The sequence below is a fragment of the Bubalus bubalis genome, chromosome 5 (genome assembly GCF_019923935.1).
Source record: "Bubalus bubalis isolate 160015118507 breed Murrah chromosome 5, NDDB_SH_1, whole genome shotgun sequence".
NCBI lineage: Eukaryota > Metazoa > Chordata > Mammalia > Artiodactyla > Bovidae > Bubalus > Bubalus bubalis.
In genome coordinates, this window is record NC_059161.1 from 110,061,401 (window position 1) to 110,080,751 (window position 19,351).

Genomic DNA, 19,351 nt, shown 5'->3' on the forward strand with positions numbered 1-19,351 from the left:
TCACTCTTACTGTTTTTATAAGACTGGTGAACCCAGTGTGACTGCTGACTCTCCCAAACCCATCGCCCTGGGATACTCCTGTTCTGCTTCCTGCCACTCCACTAGTGTGAAAGATAGCAAGTATGTGTTATACACAGGATGCGAGGATGTGAGAAGAGAAAGAGCACAAACGACAAGACATTACCTTTCGATACTTCACGAAATAGGCATTGATGGGCAGCCCGCCATCCTTCCCTGCCCTCCAGACCAGGTTGTAGGTGTCTGGCGTGTGTGTCTGAGGGGGGCTCAGAATGATGGGGGCATCAGGGACAGAGGTGCCGCTAGCGTTTTTCTCTGATGATGATTCCTTGGCACTGGAATGTTCTTTCACCGGAAATGAGCTCAATAATCCAGTTTCTGAATCATCACTTTTATCATTCTGAGCGGGATCAGAAGATGTGACTATTTCTGCTTTGGTGTCTGTCTCAAAAGGAACTGCAGAGAAAGAAAGAGGAGATTGAAGGACTTCATGATTTCAGGGTCTCTCACACATTGTGCTGTCATCTAACACAATGTTAGCGCAATTTGAGCCCTAGTAGTTAAAACAGGTAACAGTGCACCTTATAATTCATGGAGACGTCTAATCTCCAGTTGCTGTTGTTGTCATTCAGTCACTAAGTCATGTCTGACTCTTTGCAACCCCATGGACGGCAGCACACCAGGCTTCCCTGTCCTTCACTATCTCCTGGAGTTTGCTCAAGTTCATGTCCATTGAGTCAGTGATACTATCTAACCATCTCATCCTTTGTCATCCCCTTCTCCTCCTGCCCTCAATCTTTCCCAGCACCAGGGTCTTTTCCAAGGAGTCAGCTCTTCACATCAGGTGGCCAACATATTGGAACTTCAGCTTCAGCATCAGTCCTTCCAATGAATGTTCAGGGTTGATTTCTTTTAGGATTGACTGGTTTGATCTCCAGTAGCTATCTACTGGAGAAGGCAATGGCAACCCACTCCAGTACTCTTGCCTGGAAAATCCCATGGGCGGAGGAGCCTGGTAGGCTGCAGTCCATGGGGTCGCTACGAGTCGGACACAACTGAGCGACTTCACTTTCACTTTTCACTTTCATGCATTGGAGAAGGCAATGGCAACCCACTCCAGTGTTCTTGCCTGGAGAATCCCAGGGACGGAGGAGCCTGGTGGGCTGCTGTCTATGGAGTCGCACAGAGTCGGACACAACTGAAGTGACTTAGCAGCAGCAGCAGCAGCAGCAGCTATCTACTATTCATGAAGGAGCAAATTAATTTTCTGAAAAAGCAGTTCTACAATGCAGTAGTTTAGTAGCTAGTACTAGTGCTAAGTTGCTTTAGTCGTTTCTTACTCTTTGCGACCCTGTGGACCATAGTCCACCAGATTCTGTTCAAGGGATTCTTCAAGCAACAGTACTGGAGTGGGTTGCCATGTCCTCCTCCAGGGGATTTTCCCAACATAGGGATTGAACCCAGGTCTCTGATGTGAAAAGATGATATTTTCCCCTGCTCTCTGCGAGCAGTCCCTCTTTTACAACAACTTGCTAGTGTAACCTCTGGAGATTTTAAGTTGGCGAACAAGGAACTTTTACTCTAATTGGTAAATGAACACAATGAGTAATGCACTCCCTTAGGAACAAAATAACACAAGTAGCAAAGAACAGATCAAGACTTAGACCATTACCTACTGGGTAGCTAGTCCCCAAAGGTCCCTTAGTATTAACACCCTTGGACAGTCCTCTCCTATGCTGAATTGGGCTACCCCATGAGTGGCTGTAACCAATGCCAAGCCCAAGAGAGGCTGTAGTCTTCCAGGCTTAAGCCTTAAGAAGGCCTGGCACCCCTACCAGAGCACCACCACATAGACATCCAACCTAGCCATGGAGAGAAGTGACCAGGGAAGGGAGAGAGGGAGGAAGGGAGAGAAATGGAGGGGGGCGGGAGGGGGAGGAGGGCATGCAGGTGGAGTCCAGCCCTCACAAAGATGCCACACGTGTGAGTGGAGCCTCTTGGGCAGTTCCAGCCCCAGGTGCTATCTGATTACAAAGGTCTAAGAGACCCCAAGCAAGGCCCACAGAATGGCCCACTTTATCCATTTAACCCACAGACCTGTAAGATAATAAGGGACCTGTTAAGTCATTCATCAGATATAACTATCCCCAAAGATGGTTTTTCCAGTCGTCATGTACAGATGTGAAAGTTGGACTACAAAGAAGGCTGAATGCTCAAGAAGTAATGCTTTTGAACTGTGGTGCTGGAGAAGACTCTTGACAGTCCCTTGGACAGCAAGGAGATCAAACCAGTCAATCCTAAAGGAAATCAATCCTGAATATTCATTGGAAGGACCGATGCTGAAGCTGAAGCTCCAATACTCTGGCTACCTGACGCAAAGAACCGACTCATTAGAAAAGACCCTGATGCTGGGAAAGATTGAAGGCAGGAGAAGAAGGCGAGAACAGAGGATGAGATGGTTGGATGGCATCACCGACTCAATGGACATGAGTTTTCGAAAACTCCAGGAGATGGTGAAGGACAGGGAAGCCTGGCATGCTGCAATCCATGGGGTCGCAAAGAGTCAGACACGACTGAGCAACTGAACAACAACAACAGATGAACAACTTAACACATGGGCTTCCCCAGTGGCTCAGATGGTAAAGAACCTGCCTGCAATGCAGACTTGAGTCCAATCCCTGAGTCGGGAAGACTCCCTGGAGAAGGGAATGGCTACCCACTCCAGTATTCTTGCCTGGAGAATGCCATGGACAGAGGAGCCTGGTGGGCTACAGCCCATGGGGTTGCAAAGAGTCAGACAAGACTGAGCGACTAACACTTTCACTGCATACAACAACAGATAACTACCTCCCCTCTAGTATACTCGGAAAACAAGTCATAGACAAGAGGGAGGAAATGAAACAAGACTAGCAAAGGTAAAGGAAGAATTTACTTGTTTCCAATTTTTTTTTTCTAGATAAAATGGAAGGTTGGCTTAAGAAATTGCCAGTCTATATCATAGTAAGCGAAATAAGAAAAAGGCAAATACCACAGGATATCACTTATATGCAGAATCTAAAATATGACACAAATGAACTTATCTACAGACACAGAACAGACTTGCGGTTGCCAAAGGGAAAGCGGGGTGGAGGAGGGACGGCCTAGTCGCTTGGTATTAGCCGAGGTGCAAAGTATTATATATAGAATAGATAAACAAGGTCCTACTGTGTAGCACAGGGAACTATATTCAATATACTGTGATAAACCAGAATGGAAAAGAATATGAAAAATGTATTATATGGATAACTAAATCACTTTGCTGTACAGCAAAAATTAACAAGGCACTGTAAATCAACTATCCTTCAGTAAAATAAAATTTTTAAAAACTGCCAATCTAAAAACAGCCTTAATATTCACTACTAAGAGCGTACAGAATACATAGAAGAAGGTAAAAATAATTTATTTGTGCTGAAAAAAATAAATAGGTCGCCTACACCCAAAAAGAATTACAGAGCACATATTATGTGCTCAGCATGGAGCCAGACATTAAATAACCATCATCTCATTTAATTCTCAAAACAACATTCTTAGGAAGATAGTAATACTTCCATTTTACAGATGAAGAAATTTGGGTTCTGAGAGATTAAGCGACAACAGCTGGCAGAAGAATGTTAGTGGTGCTGCCGTGAAAAAATGAGAGAGCAATTTATGAAAACAAATAAACTGCCAAGACAATAAAACCCGAGGACTGACAGCCTGGTCCCTCTAAAGCGCTGTTAATACAGACAACGAAAGGTCTCCGATGCTGCGGAGGAAGGGAGCCTAGGAAACAACAGCAGAGTCTCTTTTCCACAATGAAGTCAGATTCCTGGTAAAAGGTGGGAGTATTTTTAGAATGACTGCAGCTTCATAGAGAACCAACCAGAAAACAGGGCTAACAGTGGGAGGTCAGTTCTCTGTTTGTTTAAAAGAGAGAAAAGGTGTCCCAGAAGCTTTCTCCATCAAAGAAAACAAGAAGCTAGTGGAAAAATAAGATAGAAGAAAATTAATTAAGTTCACTGAGACAACTTTCAAATATTGCTCCTGGAACAGGCGTGTTTACTTAGTGAGTCAGAATGAGGGCTGGATGTGAAGGGTGTGGCTGGGAGCCTGCTCATGCAGAGATGGATTCTAGCAAGTGGAGGCAATTAGTTGTGGCTTAGGGTAGTGGAGAAGGACCTTTTTATCATTAGTGTTTCATGCATCCTCTGGGCAGGTCACCACTGGGAAGTGGTATTTGGCTGTAGATGAGTTTGAATACCACATGCCGCAGTTTATACAGAAGCATGAGAAGAATGCAATGTTACAGCCTGTGTCTACTGCAGGAGTAGCAAAATTCCACTTGTGTTATTCGGGCTGCAATGACACTTTTCCGTAACTTTTATTGAAAAGGAGCTTCAATTAATTTTCTTCGACTGTTCCCAACAGCACAGTTAGAGCGCTCACAAGATGCTAGATACAATGCATAAAGCCTTCACAGTACTTTCCAAAGGTTCTTCACATCCATGATCTCAATTTACCTTCAAAGCAGCTCTTTGGAAAAGACCCTGATGCTGGGAAAAGACTGAGGGCAAGAGAAGAAGGGGGCCACAGAGGATGAGATGGTCAGATTGCATCATGGACTCAATGGACACACGAGTTTGCAAAAACTCCAGGAGACAGTGAAAGACAGGGAAGCCTGGTGTTCATGGAGTCACTAAGAGTTGGACATAGCAACTGAACAACAACTCTTTTTATCTTCAAAACAACTCTGCAATGGTCATCTAAAAGAGATATCTAGCATTTTTTATGGTAGAATGTTTTTTGAATTGGAAAAGAGATTGATAAAACACTGGCTTTCTGAGTACTATGACGGTGGCCATGTTTATGAGTTAATGACTCTGAGTTGAAACCAAGTCAACAGGGAATAGAACCAAATCTGCCTAAGTGGTTCCCACTGTGACCACTCAAACCAGCAACCCCACCCTCAACTATTTAGGACCCTAGGCCAATTCTCAATATAGTTTTGAAGAGTTACAACTCCCTCTACACATATTTGTACATCCAGAAACTCAAAAACCCAAGGTCTCTGGGAAGAAAAAAAGGTGAGGGAATGATTCATCTTGCTTACTGCCCTCTTCACAATAAACAAAGAAAAGGCTGTCAGCACGCTAGGATTTAATAATAGGCTCAGACTTCCAGGGAAAGAATTGGGTTGTTACGTGCTGTTTTGAGCTTTAATAGACTCAGCTAGACTTTGATAATTATTGTAGAGCATGTAAAAGGGTCAATGGAGGACCACTCAGGCAGGATATGGTTCATGGGGTTACTATACATTAAAAAAATGATATTTATCAAGATATAAAATCCTGGGGGTGAGGGGGAGCTTCAAAATCTAAAAATATCTCATCTAAGGCAATGGCAAACCACTCCAGTACTCTCGCCTGGAAAATCTCATGGACGGAGGACCCTGGTAGGCTGCAGTCCCTGGGGTTGCTAAGAGCTGGACACAACTGAGCGACTTTACTTTCACTTTTCACTTTCATACATTGGAGAAGGAAATGACAACCCACTCCAGTGTTCTTGCCTGGAGAATCCCAGGGATGGGGGAGCCTGGTGGGCTGCCGTCTCTGGGGTCGCGTAGAGTCGGACACGACTGAAGCGACGTAGCAGCAGCAGCAGCAAACAAATTATATATCTTCAAAGAGCTTCGGATTTCTCATATTTAAAGTGAGGCAGTTAGGGGGACTTCCTGGTGGTGCAGAGGTTAAGACTCCGCACTTCCAACGCAGAGGACTTGGGTTCGATCCCTGGGTGGGGGAACTAAGATCCCACATGACACAGTATGGCCAAAAAAATTAATGAGTAAGTAAAGTGAGGCAGTCAGACAACTAGACACTTACTTGTCCCAACAGCTATGACTGTGATGTCGACAGCTCCATCTTCCCCTTATTTACATAAAATAACCACGTCAGCCAAATGCTCCACCCTAGCAATACCTGCATTACACATCTTGCAGCTAACAATTTTGAGCAGAGCCACTCCTATTTTTGCTTGGCAGACTGATACATAAACACACACACGTATATATACATATACACATCCATAAGTGTGTATAAATTTATATAACACTTAACTACTTTTCTATACTTAAGGATTTTTTAAGGTTTACTAAAATCAGGAACTATTTCTTCATGCCTTAGACACTATCACAAAGTGCTAGTTGCTCAGTTGTGTCCGACTCTTTGCAGCCCATGGACTGTAGCTCTCCAGGCTCCTCTGTCCATGGGATTCTCCAGGGAAGAACACTGGAGTGGGTTACCATGCCCTCCTCCAGGGAATCTTTCCAACCCAGGGATCTAACCCAGGTCTCCAGCAGATTCTTCACTATCTGAGCCACCAGGGAAGCACAAGGGATAATTATAATTTAACAATAATTAGATGGCAATAATTATACCCAATACTTAGTATTTATTGAAGGCTTTCTATTAATACTTCCAGACAGTGTTCTAAGCACTTTACAGATATAATCTCCTTTAATTCTCACACCAGCCCTATGCATAGGGCATCTTCACTAATGCCCATTGGTATTAGATTTGATTGTGAATTAAGTCAAATCTGAATTAATTTGAATAATATTGATATTCTAAATACCAGTACTCCAAATTAAGTCATTATATCCAACATCAGTAAAAATAAAAAGAACAGTATACATCTTGTTAGAAAAATAACTGTGAAGAAGGGTGAGGCAAATATATAGATGGGGACTTTCCTGGTGGCTCAGCTGGTAAAGAATCTGCCTGTCAATGCGGGAGATGCAAGAGACTTGGGTTTGAAGTGCATTTTAATAAGTCTGGGCTTCCCTGGTAGCTCAGCTGGTAAAGAATCTGCGTGCAATGCAGAAGACCCCGATTCGATTCCTGGGTTGGGAAGATGCCCTGCAGAAGGGATAGGCTACCCACTGCAGTATTCTTTCTTGGAGAACTCAATGGACAGAGGAGCCTGGCAGGCTACAGTCCATGGGTTTGCAAAGAGTCGGACATGACTGAGCGACTTTCATTTAATAAGTTCAACAATCTCTAAAAAATGTATATTTAATTTTATCCCCTACTATCAAAGAAACCCATTCACCTGGGAAAAGATACTAATGACAACTCACCAACCACGAGGACAGCTTCTGACCGTGCGGTGCCGTGCGCGTTTGTGGCTTCACAGGTGTACTTCCCGGCGTGCTCCCGAGTAACAGCCTGAATGTACAGAGAGCCTGAGCCTGCCCGGGATGTGACAGGCTCTGGGTCAGAACTCCCAGGTCTTAATAAGTGGGATTTTCGGGATTTAGATCTAAGAGCTTGAGACAGATGACTGGTGATCAATCCATGCTTGTCGTACCAATGGATGGCAGGCACCGGTAGCCCAGTGGCATCGCAGGACAAAGTCACAGAGTCACCAACGGCCACCTCTACACTTGCTGGCGCTCTAGTTATAATGGGCTTGAGTCCACTGCCTATGAAAGAGAAATAATTCACATATAAAAATTAAGTACATTATATATAGTATCTACAATGCAAAATAATTTCATCCTATTGCATAAATGTAAATACAGAACTATGAAGAGAGCTTGCCACTATAAATACAGAACATCTGAAGAGAGCTTGCCCACAGGTATCTTCAGCACATCTGGTCACTGCAAACACAGAACATGTGAAGCCAAAGCCTCAGACTTTACCATGAAAAAGGTGTAAAGAAGTATAAGACTAAGCAATAGGCCTTCAAAAAAAAAAATAATAATAATAGTTGGTTCCAGGAGGCAAAAATCTGATCACAAAAATTCTGGGAGAAAAACCTATTCTGAATTATAGTTGATAAATGTATTTCTGACCATATACATCAACAAATTTTTGTTTCTAAAGTGGCACCACCTCCTTCCTTTTGGTTTCAGATATTTTAGAAGCATATATTTCATGACCTTACAATAGAATATTGACATTTGACATTTTCTCCAGCACATCTTTCTCCTTTTCTAGTCCTACTTCCTGCGTTTGACAAAGTCATTCAACAATTACCAGATTTCTGAATTTTTGCCCATCTAGTACATGTAAAATGCTATCTCATGGGTCATAACCTGCATTTCCCTCAGTACTAATGAGGTTGCACATCTCTTTTGTCCTTTTTTCTATTGGGTCCTTTATCTTTTGCATAATGGTTCTGGACTCTTTGTAACTACATACTGTTGTTTTGTGAGTTACATTTGTTACTAGTATTTTCTCTCTTTTCATTTTAATGGTATCTTTTAATAATAAGGATGCTTTAATATTAATATGGTCACACCAATCTTTTCTTAAAAATTAGCCTCAAATTTCTTGTTAAAAAGTTTTACCTAGATCATATATTCTTCTATATTTTCTTGAAAAACTTCACCATTTTGCCTTTCATATATAGGTCTTTAACCCACTGGAAATTAGTCTTTGTGCATCAGAGATTTAATTTCTTCTTCTCCATTTGGATAACCAGTTATCCCACATGGAAACCTGAAATGGATATCCTTCCCTTGGTGACCTGCAGTCCCACCTAGGTCAAATCCTTACCTGCATATCCTTCATGACCGTCTCTGTCTTGTTCCAAGAGTATACTTGTCTTTTCCTGCACCAATAATACATCACTGTCTTTTAAAAAAATTTTTATTTATTTATTTATTTGTTTACTTATTTTTGGCTGTGCTGGATCTTCCCTGCTGCTCAGGCTTTTCTCTAGTTGCCGGGAGTGGGGACTTCTCTCTCGTTGAGGTGTGCAGGCTTCTCACTGTGGTGGCTTCTCTTACTGCAGAGCACCGGCTCTAGGGTGCCCGGGCTTCAGTAGTTGAGGCTCCCAGGCTCTAGAGCACAGGCGCAGGAGTTGTGGCACATGGGTTTAGCTGTGGAATCTTTCCAGATCAGGGATCAAACTCCAGTCTCCTGCATTGGCAGGCGGATTCTTCACCACTGAGCCACCAGGGAAGACCTACAGCACTATCTTAATTACTATAAATTTTTGTATATGTTCTAAAATCTGGTAAAGCAAGGGCCCCCACATTCATGTTCTTCTTTTAGAGTATCTTAACTATTGTTGGGCTTTTGATCATCCATATGATTTAGAATTAGTTTGTCTAAGTCCTCAAACTAGTAATAGGATTTACTTGAAATTGCCTGAATCTACAAAAAGCCTTTGGAAAGCCCCGGGAAGTATGTTAATACTGAATTTTGGTATCCATGAACTGTTATATATTACTATGTACTTGGAACTTTTTAATGTTTCTAATATAAAAAGGTGACTTTTAAATGACATTTTTTGTTGCTGGTCGTAATGGTTAGTTTTATGTGTCAACTTGACTGGGTTAAAGGATGCCCAGATAACTCGGTGTGTCTGTGAGGAGTGTTTCCAGAAGAAATTTGCGCCTGAATTGGTAAACTGAGGATAGCAGATGGCCCTCCCCAACGTGGGTGGGCACCATCCAACCTGATGAGGACCTCAGGAGAACAAAAACGCAGAAGAGCGAATTCTCTCTATGAGCCTAGTCATCCTTCTTCTGCCCTAAGGACACTGGACTTCAGTGCTCCTGGACCTCTGGCTATGGGGCTTAGGTTGAGACTTACACCATCACTTCTCCCACAACTGATGAACTGGCTTCATCAGCTGACCTCCTTCTCCAGTTTGCAGACGACAGACTTGACCACCTTAACTGTGTGAGCCAGTTTCTACAGTAAATCTCCTCTGATGTGTATCTTATTATCTTATTATCCTACTGTGTTCTGTTTCTCTAGAGAAACTTGCTAACACACTGGTACAGAGAAAGGCAACTGATTCCTGTTTATTGGTCTCCATCAGCCACCTTGCCAAAGCTTTTATTATTTTTAATAATTTGCCAACAAACTATAGAGGATTCTCTCTAATGACAACGATAGGAGCTGTGAATCAATAACATTAATAACAGCTGGGTTTCTTTCTCTCTTATCTTTATTGCTGTTCAGTCACTAAGTCCTGTCCAACTCTTTATGACTCCATGGACTGCAGCATGCCAGGCTTTCCTGTTCTTCACTATCTCCAGGAGTTTGCTCAAACTCGTGTCCATGGACTTAGTGATGTCATCCAGCCATCTCTTCCTCTGTCGCCCCCTTCTCCTCCTGCCTTCTTATATCCTAATATCTTTATTTCTTTTTCTTATTCTGTGCTGGTTAGAATCTGCACTATGATGACAACTATAAGATATTTTAAAGGGAATGTTTAACATTTTGCCACTAAAGGTAATGTTTCTTCTAAGTTTTTTATTGGATATTCTTTATCAAGTTAAGACAATTTCCTCCTATTTCTATTTTTCCAAGAGTGTCTAACATGGATACTGAATTATGTCAAATGGTTTTTCTGCTTCTATTGAGATCATCATATTATTCTTCTCCTTTATTCATTAAATTGGATGAACAATACTTTAAATTTTCTGACTGATTACTGGGCTAACTCCTTGGTTTAACTTTATCCCTACTGATCCTATCTATTTTATCTTAATTTTCTATTTAACTGATTTCTGTCCATATCTTTATCATCTCTTTTCTTCTGTTTTCTTTAAATCTATTCTGTTATTTTACTTAGTCCACTAATTTTTAGTTTTACTAGCTTTCTTTTAATAAGCATTTAAGGGTATAAATCCTTTTATATTCTACTCTCCTATATCCCACACAATTTGATTTTGATATTCATTATCATTTTGAATTTTAAATTTCCATTACGATCTTTCCACCCAGCCATTGAGAACTATAATTCTAAATTTCCAAATACATGCCATTTAAAAATTCTTTTTTATTATTAACATCTGAAGTAATTCATCGAAGTAGCAAGTTCAGAGTCTAAAGTAACTGCAACAAGTTCAGAGAGTTGGTCTCTGTCATACTGATTCTTTGAAATATTTCTAACTCTCAGCAAAAGCTTAATTTCTATAATATATAAAGGCAACCTAGATATCCATCAGCAGATGAATGGATAAGAAAGCTGTGGTACATATACACAATGGAGTATTACCCAGCCATTAAAAAGAATACATTTGAATCAGTTCTAATGAGGTGGATGAAACTGGAGCCTATTATGCAGAGTGAAGTAAGCCAGAAAGAAAAACACCAATACAGTATACCAACACATATATATGGAATTTAGAAAGATGGTAACGACAACCCTGTATGTGAGACAGCAAAAGAGACACAGATGTATAGAACAGTCTTTTGGACTCTGTGGGAGAGGGAGGGGGGAGATGATTTGGGAGAATGGTATTAAAACATGTATAATATCATATAAGAAATGAATCGCCAGTCCAGGTTCGATGCAGGATACAGGAAGCTTGGGGCTGGTGCACTGGGATTACCCAGAGGGATGGTATGGGGAGGGAGGTGGGAGGGGGTTCAGGATGGGGAACACATGTACACCCGTGGCGGATGCATGTTGATGTATGGCAAAACCAATACAATATTGTAAAGTAAAAATAAATAAATAAATAAAAGAATTCCTATAAATAATAAAAAAGATGAACAACCTAATATAAAATGTACAAAAGACAATGGGCAGTCGATACACAGGAAAGCAAATTCAATGGCTCAGAAACACATGATGAGATGCTCAACATCACTCATAATAATAAAAAATACAGGGGTCAAAAGGTAATTTAGAAAAACCTATCAGAGAGGCAAACATTAAACAGAATTCTGACAACCCACTGCCTTGGTGAAGATATAAGGAAACATTGCTGGTAGGAGTGTAAAATGATAACAAGAGAGAGAGAGCAAGGTATCTGTCAAAATTACCATGGCATATATGCTTTTATTTAGCAAGTGTATTTCTAGGAATTTACTTTAAAGATGTTCACGAGTGTGCAAAATAATCTATGTAGAAGGACATTCATCACAGACTCCTCGTAATAGCAAAGGATTAGAAACAGTCATCCGTGAGGTATCAGTCAGACCTTCACAGCTGTACAACAGAAGACTAAGCAGCCATTTTTTAAAAGAAATGAAAATATTCTTTAATGTACCATATGCGAAGATGGCCAAGATATATGTTAAGTGAAAACAATCAAGGTAATTTTTAAGGTAAAATCCAAGGAAATTTTTAAAGGAGAAATTCAAGGTAATTTACATGAATGCCAGCATCATTTGTGTAAAAAAGCTGGTTTGCTATTAAATGCACACAAACTCACGTTATATGTAATTAACCATATACACAAACTCACATTATATGTAATTAACCATATACACAAACTCACATTATATGTAATTAACCATATACATGCATACAAGATTAGTCAGGACAATTATAAAACTTGTTAGTTCTAAGAGATATCTGACTGGCTAGGGAACACGAGTGAGATTTTTACAGCATACTTTTTAAAAGTATACCTTTTTTAAGCAATGATGTATCTGTTAAAAAATATTTAAAAACATTTTTTTATGAGCCTGATTCAATAAGGTTGCTTCTTCATGGAAAAGTCTACCAGCAGGCAGAAAAGGAACATGGAAAATGAACACAGCTCTGTTATGCTGATAGGATTACTTCCTTTTTGTAAAGAGGATTTGATTTTTAATCAAAACAAAATCCCATCTATACAGTGAAATTTCCTAGGATGACATGACCTAAAAGCCTACCTTTTTCAATTTCAAGTCTCCCAGTAGACTGTGTAAATCCAATGCCATTATCTGCGACACACTGATACAGCCCGGAATCTTCCTTGGTAGCACCACTGATTTTCAGCCCATTGCCCACAGTCACATGTCGTGGGGAGGGGCGAATGGGCTGGGCGTTGTGAAGCCAGGTGCGGTTGGGCGCTGGGTTCCCATGAACTTCACAGGTGAACTGTACTGTCGCACCCAGGGACACTGTCTGATCCTGCAGTCCTTTAGAAATTGAAGCATGTTCTAAAAATAAAACATATTATGATTTAAAAGGACATACTGTATACCACAGGGACCTGTACTCAACCCTCTGTAATGACCTATATGGGAAGAGAATCTAAAAGACTGGCGATATGTATGTGTATAACTGATTCACGTTGCTATATACCTGAAACCATCACAACATTGTCAATCAACGAATACGCCAATAAAAATCAATAAAAAATGAAAATAAAAAATATAAAGTTAGCCCTCACACAAGTCATACAAACTCTCTCTACCAATAACTAGTTAAAACCAAAATGTATTGTTTCCTCACATTCTCCCATCCACTGTGATCATCAACAAAAAATTAGAAATGTATTGACTTCCCTCCAATAGGATAAACCATATGTTACTAATATGTTGCAGTCCCTTTTTATGTAATAGATCTCTCCACCCAATTAACCACCCCCCAAGCCAACATATGTGCGCGCACACACATGCACATATGCAGAGTTTCAGATGATCTGTTTTGAAATAATAATTTCCTTTACTATACAAGAGCCAAAATAGAAGAATGCTTATTTGGAAGTGAAAAAAAATTTTTTTTTTTTCCCCTGGTGAATTCTGCTTTGAGGTTAGGTGTACTCTGGGCAAAAATCTTCTTTTAGTATCCATCAGGCCACTTTTTACTTGGACAAAGTAAATCATGTATCGGCATTTGTAACATATGCCAATATTAAATGATTAAGTATATTAATCTAGTTCTCATTATCATGAAATTTTAAAGCCTGCTTGCCATACACTTAAACTAATGCCAATGTAACCTGCGTCAAGCCACTGTTGCACATACACAGGGACAGAGGGTTGACAAAAACTATAGTATGAAACTTGTTTCTGGTTTTCATGCAAATTTGTTTCGATAAAACACTTTTGCTGCTACACACGACAGTGAGATAGGTAGCTGGAAGAAAGGAACGTCGTTGAAATAAATAGTGCACATAGAATGTGAGTGAAAATAACACAAATTTTATGAATCAGCGATCGTGAAACTATTTCCAAATGGAAAATAAAATGAAACCCACTTCCTTTTGAGATGACATTTTCTAGTCAGTACCCTGTCTTAGTTGGGCTTCCCAGTGGCTCAATAGTAGAGAATCCGCCTGCTGATGCAGGAGATGTAGGAGACACGAGTTCGACCCCTGGGTGGAGAAGATACCCTGGAGGAGGAAACGGCAGCCCACTCTGGTATTCTTGCTTGGGCAATGCCATGGACAGAGGAGCCTGGTGGGCTACAGTCCACGGGGTCGAAAAAGAGTCAGACATAACCGAGCACCCATGCACTCTGTCTTACTGTTGCTGGACACTACACACCAATACAGCCCAGAATCCTCATCCTGTTGAACTCCAGTCTCTTTCCTCCATGTCACTGAGAAGAACCAGCTCCGTTTTGTGTAACAGGTTAGGGGTGAGGTTCCAAGAACATCCCAGGCGAAAGGCTCTGTGCTACACAGAAATACCACCCAACTCAGCAGTCCTCTTTCTTCCGTGGCAGCACCATGCAGTATGTGGTGGGATCTCAGTTCCCTAACCAGAGACTGAAGCCCACCTCCTGCATTGGGAATGCCAAGTCTCAAACCACGGGACCCCCGTGGAAGTCCCAGCAGTGCCTGAGAGAAATGAAGCTTGTTCTGGCTACTGGGGGAGCTATTTCTAGATAGTCTCTACTCCATTTAGTGTTCACAAATAGATCTTCCATTCAAACATCAGTTAGATCGGAAAAATAGCCTGACTTGAAAAAACGCTTAACAAGTAACGTCTTACCAAGTACATTCACCACGTAAGTCACATGTTTGGCATCTCCAGACTTGTTTCCCACCACACAGGAGTAGTTGCCAGAGTCCGCTGGGTCGATGCTGTCCGTGGCAAGATGCGTATACAGCCTTCTCCAAGTACTTCCCACCACAGCATCCTGACCACCCTTTAGCCAGCGCACGTGAGAAGCCGGGACCCCACTCACCACACACTCCAGGGTCACAGGGCTACGAGAAAGAACGGCTAATGTCTGTGAAAAGGTGGGGTGAAGAATGTGAAAGTCATCTGAAGAAGGACCTGGAGAAAGAAGGCAAAGCAAAAAAATCATTATCATTAGGTATCCACTTCCACTTTCTTCCTTAGCAAAGCTGTGAGCGTCTTCATCTTCCCATTTACTCTTTTTTACACTACAAGGTCCTATTTGGTAACGAAGCCATTTTCAGTTGAGAATTAAATTTAAAAGACTTGGGGATCCTTTAGGACTACTTCTGAATTAATAGTTCTGAAATGTCAAATTCACACCAAGCACGTGGACCACTCCTTCACTGTGCTTTGACTACTGATCCACTCACAACTTGACTACCCTAAGCTAAAAATCAGCTATGACTTACCATATCTCAAAAAGAACTGAGAAATATTTTTTCGTAATTCACAGTCAGTCACCAATTTGATTACCACTGATACACAGTGATACTTGCTCTCCGATTTCTTTTTTTTTCATTTTAAAGATTGTGTTTGTCGTGGACCATTTTTAAAGTCTTTACTGAATTTGTTACAATAAATTTCTGTTGTTTATGGTCTGGTTTTTTGGTTCTGAGACACATGGGATTTTAACCCCCCGACCTGCATTGGAAGGCAAGGTCTTAACCACTAGACCACCAGCGAAGTCTCTCTAATTTCTTTTTCTCTGGGCAAAAGGCAGAGTCCCCCGCATGAATTCTACTCTGTCAATTCGACCAAAATTCTCCCCTGGAAAGCCATTATATTTGTATTAATAAAACATGTACAGAATTATGCTATTTAGGCATGTAATTTTTTATAAGACTTTCTCATGATAAACAAACAGGATGTGAAAGAAAAATGAACTCCCATTTCCCAACTCTTCACGTGGAATGCTTCCAAGGACTCTCCCCAGTGACCATGATTCCCCCAAATACTTACGACTCACAAGGAGCTTTTGGCCAATGGGTTCAACTTTTAATTCATGTGTGACAGGATTAAAAGCTGCACATTTATAAGATCCTTTGTCCTCTAAGGATACATTCAAAATCTGAAGATTTCCTGATGGAAGGATTAGATAATTCTCTGTGGAAGGAAGGGAATGCAGTTAGGCTTCTCTCTTTATGAAGGACACCAGTTAAAATTTACAAAGGTTGATAGTTATGCTTTAAATGTAGACATGACACAAGCAGCCGATAAGCAATCAGGGAAAAAAAACATTAAATGAAGGAAAAGGAAAGCCAAGACAGGAAAAAAAAGTCAGCAGCACTTGAGTAACAAAATCAAGCCCGTGACTACAGACCACTCACTGAGAAAATCAAAAGCACAAGAAACATATTTGGACAAAGACACAATGACCGCAGTTATCACCTTGGGCAAACCTCTGCCTACAGAACTGACCACCCAGTATTCATTCACGTCTTCATTCCTTTCTTCTCAACAGTATGTACTGAGAGCCTACTTTCTGCCAACAGCGGCCTGGGCCCAAGCGATACAACAATGAAGCAAGCAGATAGAGCAAACCCTGCCCTCCCACGGCCAGCATTCCAGTGCAGGGATGGGGTAGCCAAGAAAGAGGCAAAGAAAAAGCAAGCCACCACTGACATAATACAGTGCTACAGAAAAGAGGAAGCTGAATCAAGGGGGCAGAGAAAACACGGCCTATCATTTTAGATAGAGCCAGGAGAGTGACCTTGAAGGAAGCATTATCTGAGCAGATTCCTGAACAGGTTGAAGGAGTGAACCTTGGAGGTGCAGGGTTGTAATTATTTCTTTTTAATTTTTACTTTTTGGCTGCACCTCTGAGCATACAGGATCTTAGTTCCCTGACCAGCGACTGAATCCTCGCCCCCTGTGTTGGAAGCCCAGAGTCTTAACCCCTGGACCACCCGGGAAGTCCCTATAATCATTTCTATCCTGTTCTCTATATTATGTTCTATCTTATACTGTAACCATTTGTTCTAGTCTCCTCCACTTGACTCTCAAGAGGAGAGACAATATATCTCAAGTATTTTTGCGTCCCCAGCCCCCAGCACACAGAGCTTAAAGGAAGCTGGTGAATGGCATTTGTTCCATGGGTGCCACTGGCTTTTCATTAGAGTTCTCACCTGTGGACTGCTTCAGCCACTTTCCCCGGATTTTATAGCGCACTTCGGCTTTGGGGTTACTATCTGGTACCTTGCAGCCAATGAAACCAGTACTCTTTTCTTCTGCTGTAATAACATGTTTTCCAGATGCACCAAAATCACCAAGAACTGAAATATATAAGTAAATAAGTAGACAGATCAATAAATAAATGCAAATTTGAACTCTCTTCCCCAAAGGACATTTTAAAACCAGAAAAAATATTGGCACCACAGCCGTGTGTGGCAGCTAATCCCAGTTCCCAGAGTACAGAATCTTTTTATCTCAGTAAGCAGTTGGGATAGAGGTGCATGGTTGAGAGCTGGGGCTTAGTCATGGCACCTTTTTTGAGAAGTCAATGCTTCCAGGAGACTACGAGACAAGCAAACTGTTCCTGAAACATTAGGGAGGACTATAAAGCATAACTGTTCCCCATTCTATCAAGATGAATCCTTTTTAATCCAGTCTCTCATCACAGCTCACTTTCCCTATGCATCTTTATTCTGTTTGTAGCTACTCACATAGCAATAAAATGGTTTATAAGAATGAACCTAGGACATAGAAGAAGAAAAAAAAAAAAAGCAGTGTATCATTTGAATTTCCAGGGAGAGAATCCAGTCTCCTGCATTGCAGGCAGATTTTTTACTGTCTGAGCCACCAGGGAAGCACCAAATATACTATTAATTCTTTTTTTTTTTTTTTTTTTAACTTTTGTGTGTGTGTGTGTATGTGGGATTTTAGTTCCCAGACCAGGGATGGAACTCAGGCCCCTTGCAGAGGAAGCACTGAGTTTTAACCACTGCCAAAGAAGTTCCCTAACTAGGTCTCAATTTGCCCCTGTTTAAGTTTACTACAGATGGAGCCAGCACCACTCTTTATTATGGCCAATGGTGAAAGCACTCTGCAGCCTGCCCCTAGGAATTCAGCCCTCCAGCGTGTGACTTGGAGCTGTCCATGGGTCACAGCTCTACAAAAACATTTACTCTTCTCAGTTATGACAAACTCACTACTCCTGGGGAATCCAGATTTGTTCTGTAAATAGGGGTGCCCTCACAAAGACGTTTTCCATTACTGGAAGCCATCATCGTTTGAAAGGCAGATGGCTCAAACTTACTAAGAAAACCACGCAGTCTAGATTTACCATAAGTTCAATACTCAACATTCCTTTCTTTGCCGTTATTTCCCCCCCTCCCCACTTCTTTAACTTGGTTTCAATTAAATACACGAAAACCACTCTGCAATCAAAGTAAATAAAACAATTAGATTTGAGAAAATGATAAAGGACTGCAGGAAATAACTGTGTCAAAGCAGACAACAGCTGTTGTTGCTGATATTAAGAACTTTAAAATACAAGGAAATTCAGTTTCACGTTAGAAAATTGTCCTAAGTCTGCACAAAATAATTTTCACATCCCTTATTACAATGGAAGACACCAAGCTAGGCTCACAGAGGTTCAAGTATCATTCCCCTGGGGTTAAACACAACAAATGTCAAGGCTGGGATGAGAACTCACATGTATCTTACTCCAAAGCCCATGCTCCTTCCACAACTCGAACAACGCAGGTACCGAGAGTAATTTCAGGAAAAAGCATCTATCACAGGGACACAATTAAACTCACCCGCAGTGGACACGGTTGCAGGACCACTCAGGATGGCACCGACGCTGTTGTTGGCAATGCACTGGTAATAACCCGAAAGTGAGGGGTTAAGAGAAAGGATAGTCAACGTGCCCTGATGAACCTTAATCTGTTCCACGTTTCTGTCCAACCTTTTTCCATTATGCAACCATGAGATACGAGCAGTCACAGGTTTAGCAGAGCAATGCAGTACTACAGGTCCACCAAGTTTCTGGACAGCAGACAATGGCTCAGAAACAAAATAAGGTGCCAAGTCTGCAAGGGAACATTCCCCGTACACAAAGGGTGGAGGTGGGGGAGGGAATGGGGGAGAAGAGGGGATATGGGGAGAGAGAAAAAGAGCACAGTTAATATACTTATTGGCATATACACAACAAAAGGCAATCCCTTACTGCATCTATATGCTATGGTCCTTAAGAGCTTGTATAAGTTCTAGGAACAGCTTTACATTTGTAAAGAAACAAGGCAATGTCCTGATATAGAACATAACAATTAGGGCAGTACAGATAACAATCCTTACGATCTAAATAAACAAAATACTAATTCTGTAGATGAGAAATGGTGAGCTGCTCTTTGAATGAAGCAGTTTTTAAAAACTGGAAATTAGGCATCTGAAAAAAAGATGACTTTCAAAATAAAGAGAATTCTCTTCCATAT

General features: G+C 41.2%; 1 protein-coding gene across 8 annotated transcripts in view; it reads right to left on the reverse strand.

Moving 5' to 3' along the window:
• CDON (cell adhesion associated, oncogene regulated) overlaps positions 1-19,351 on the reverse strand; it is a 100,842-nt gene that overhangs the window by 45,844 nt on the left and 35,647 nt on the right. For all 8 annotated transcript variants that reach the window (XM_044943550.2, XM_025286383.3, XM_044943548.2 and 5 more), the window contains 7 exons: positions 18,677-18,949; positions 17,042-17,188; positions 15,876-16,019; positions 14,724-15,011; positions 12,672-12,941; positions 7,175-7,519; positions 185-474 (listed from right to left, as the gene is read on the reverse strand). In XM_044943550.2, the coding sequence (XP_044799485.2) occupies positions 185-474; positions 7,175-7,519; positions 12,672-12,941; positions 14,724-15,011; positions 15,876-16,019; positions 17,042-17,188; positions 18,677-18,949 (1,757 nt within the window). The remainder of the gene's footprint in view (positions 1-184; positions 475-7,174; positions 7,520-12,671; positions 12,942-14,723; positions 15,012-15,875; positions 16,020-17,041; positions 17,189-18,676; positions 18,950-19,351) is intronic.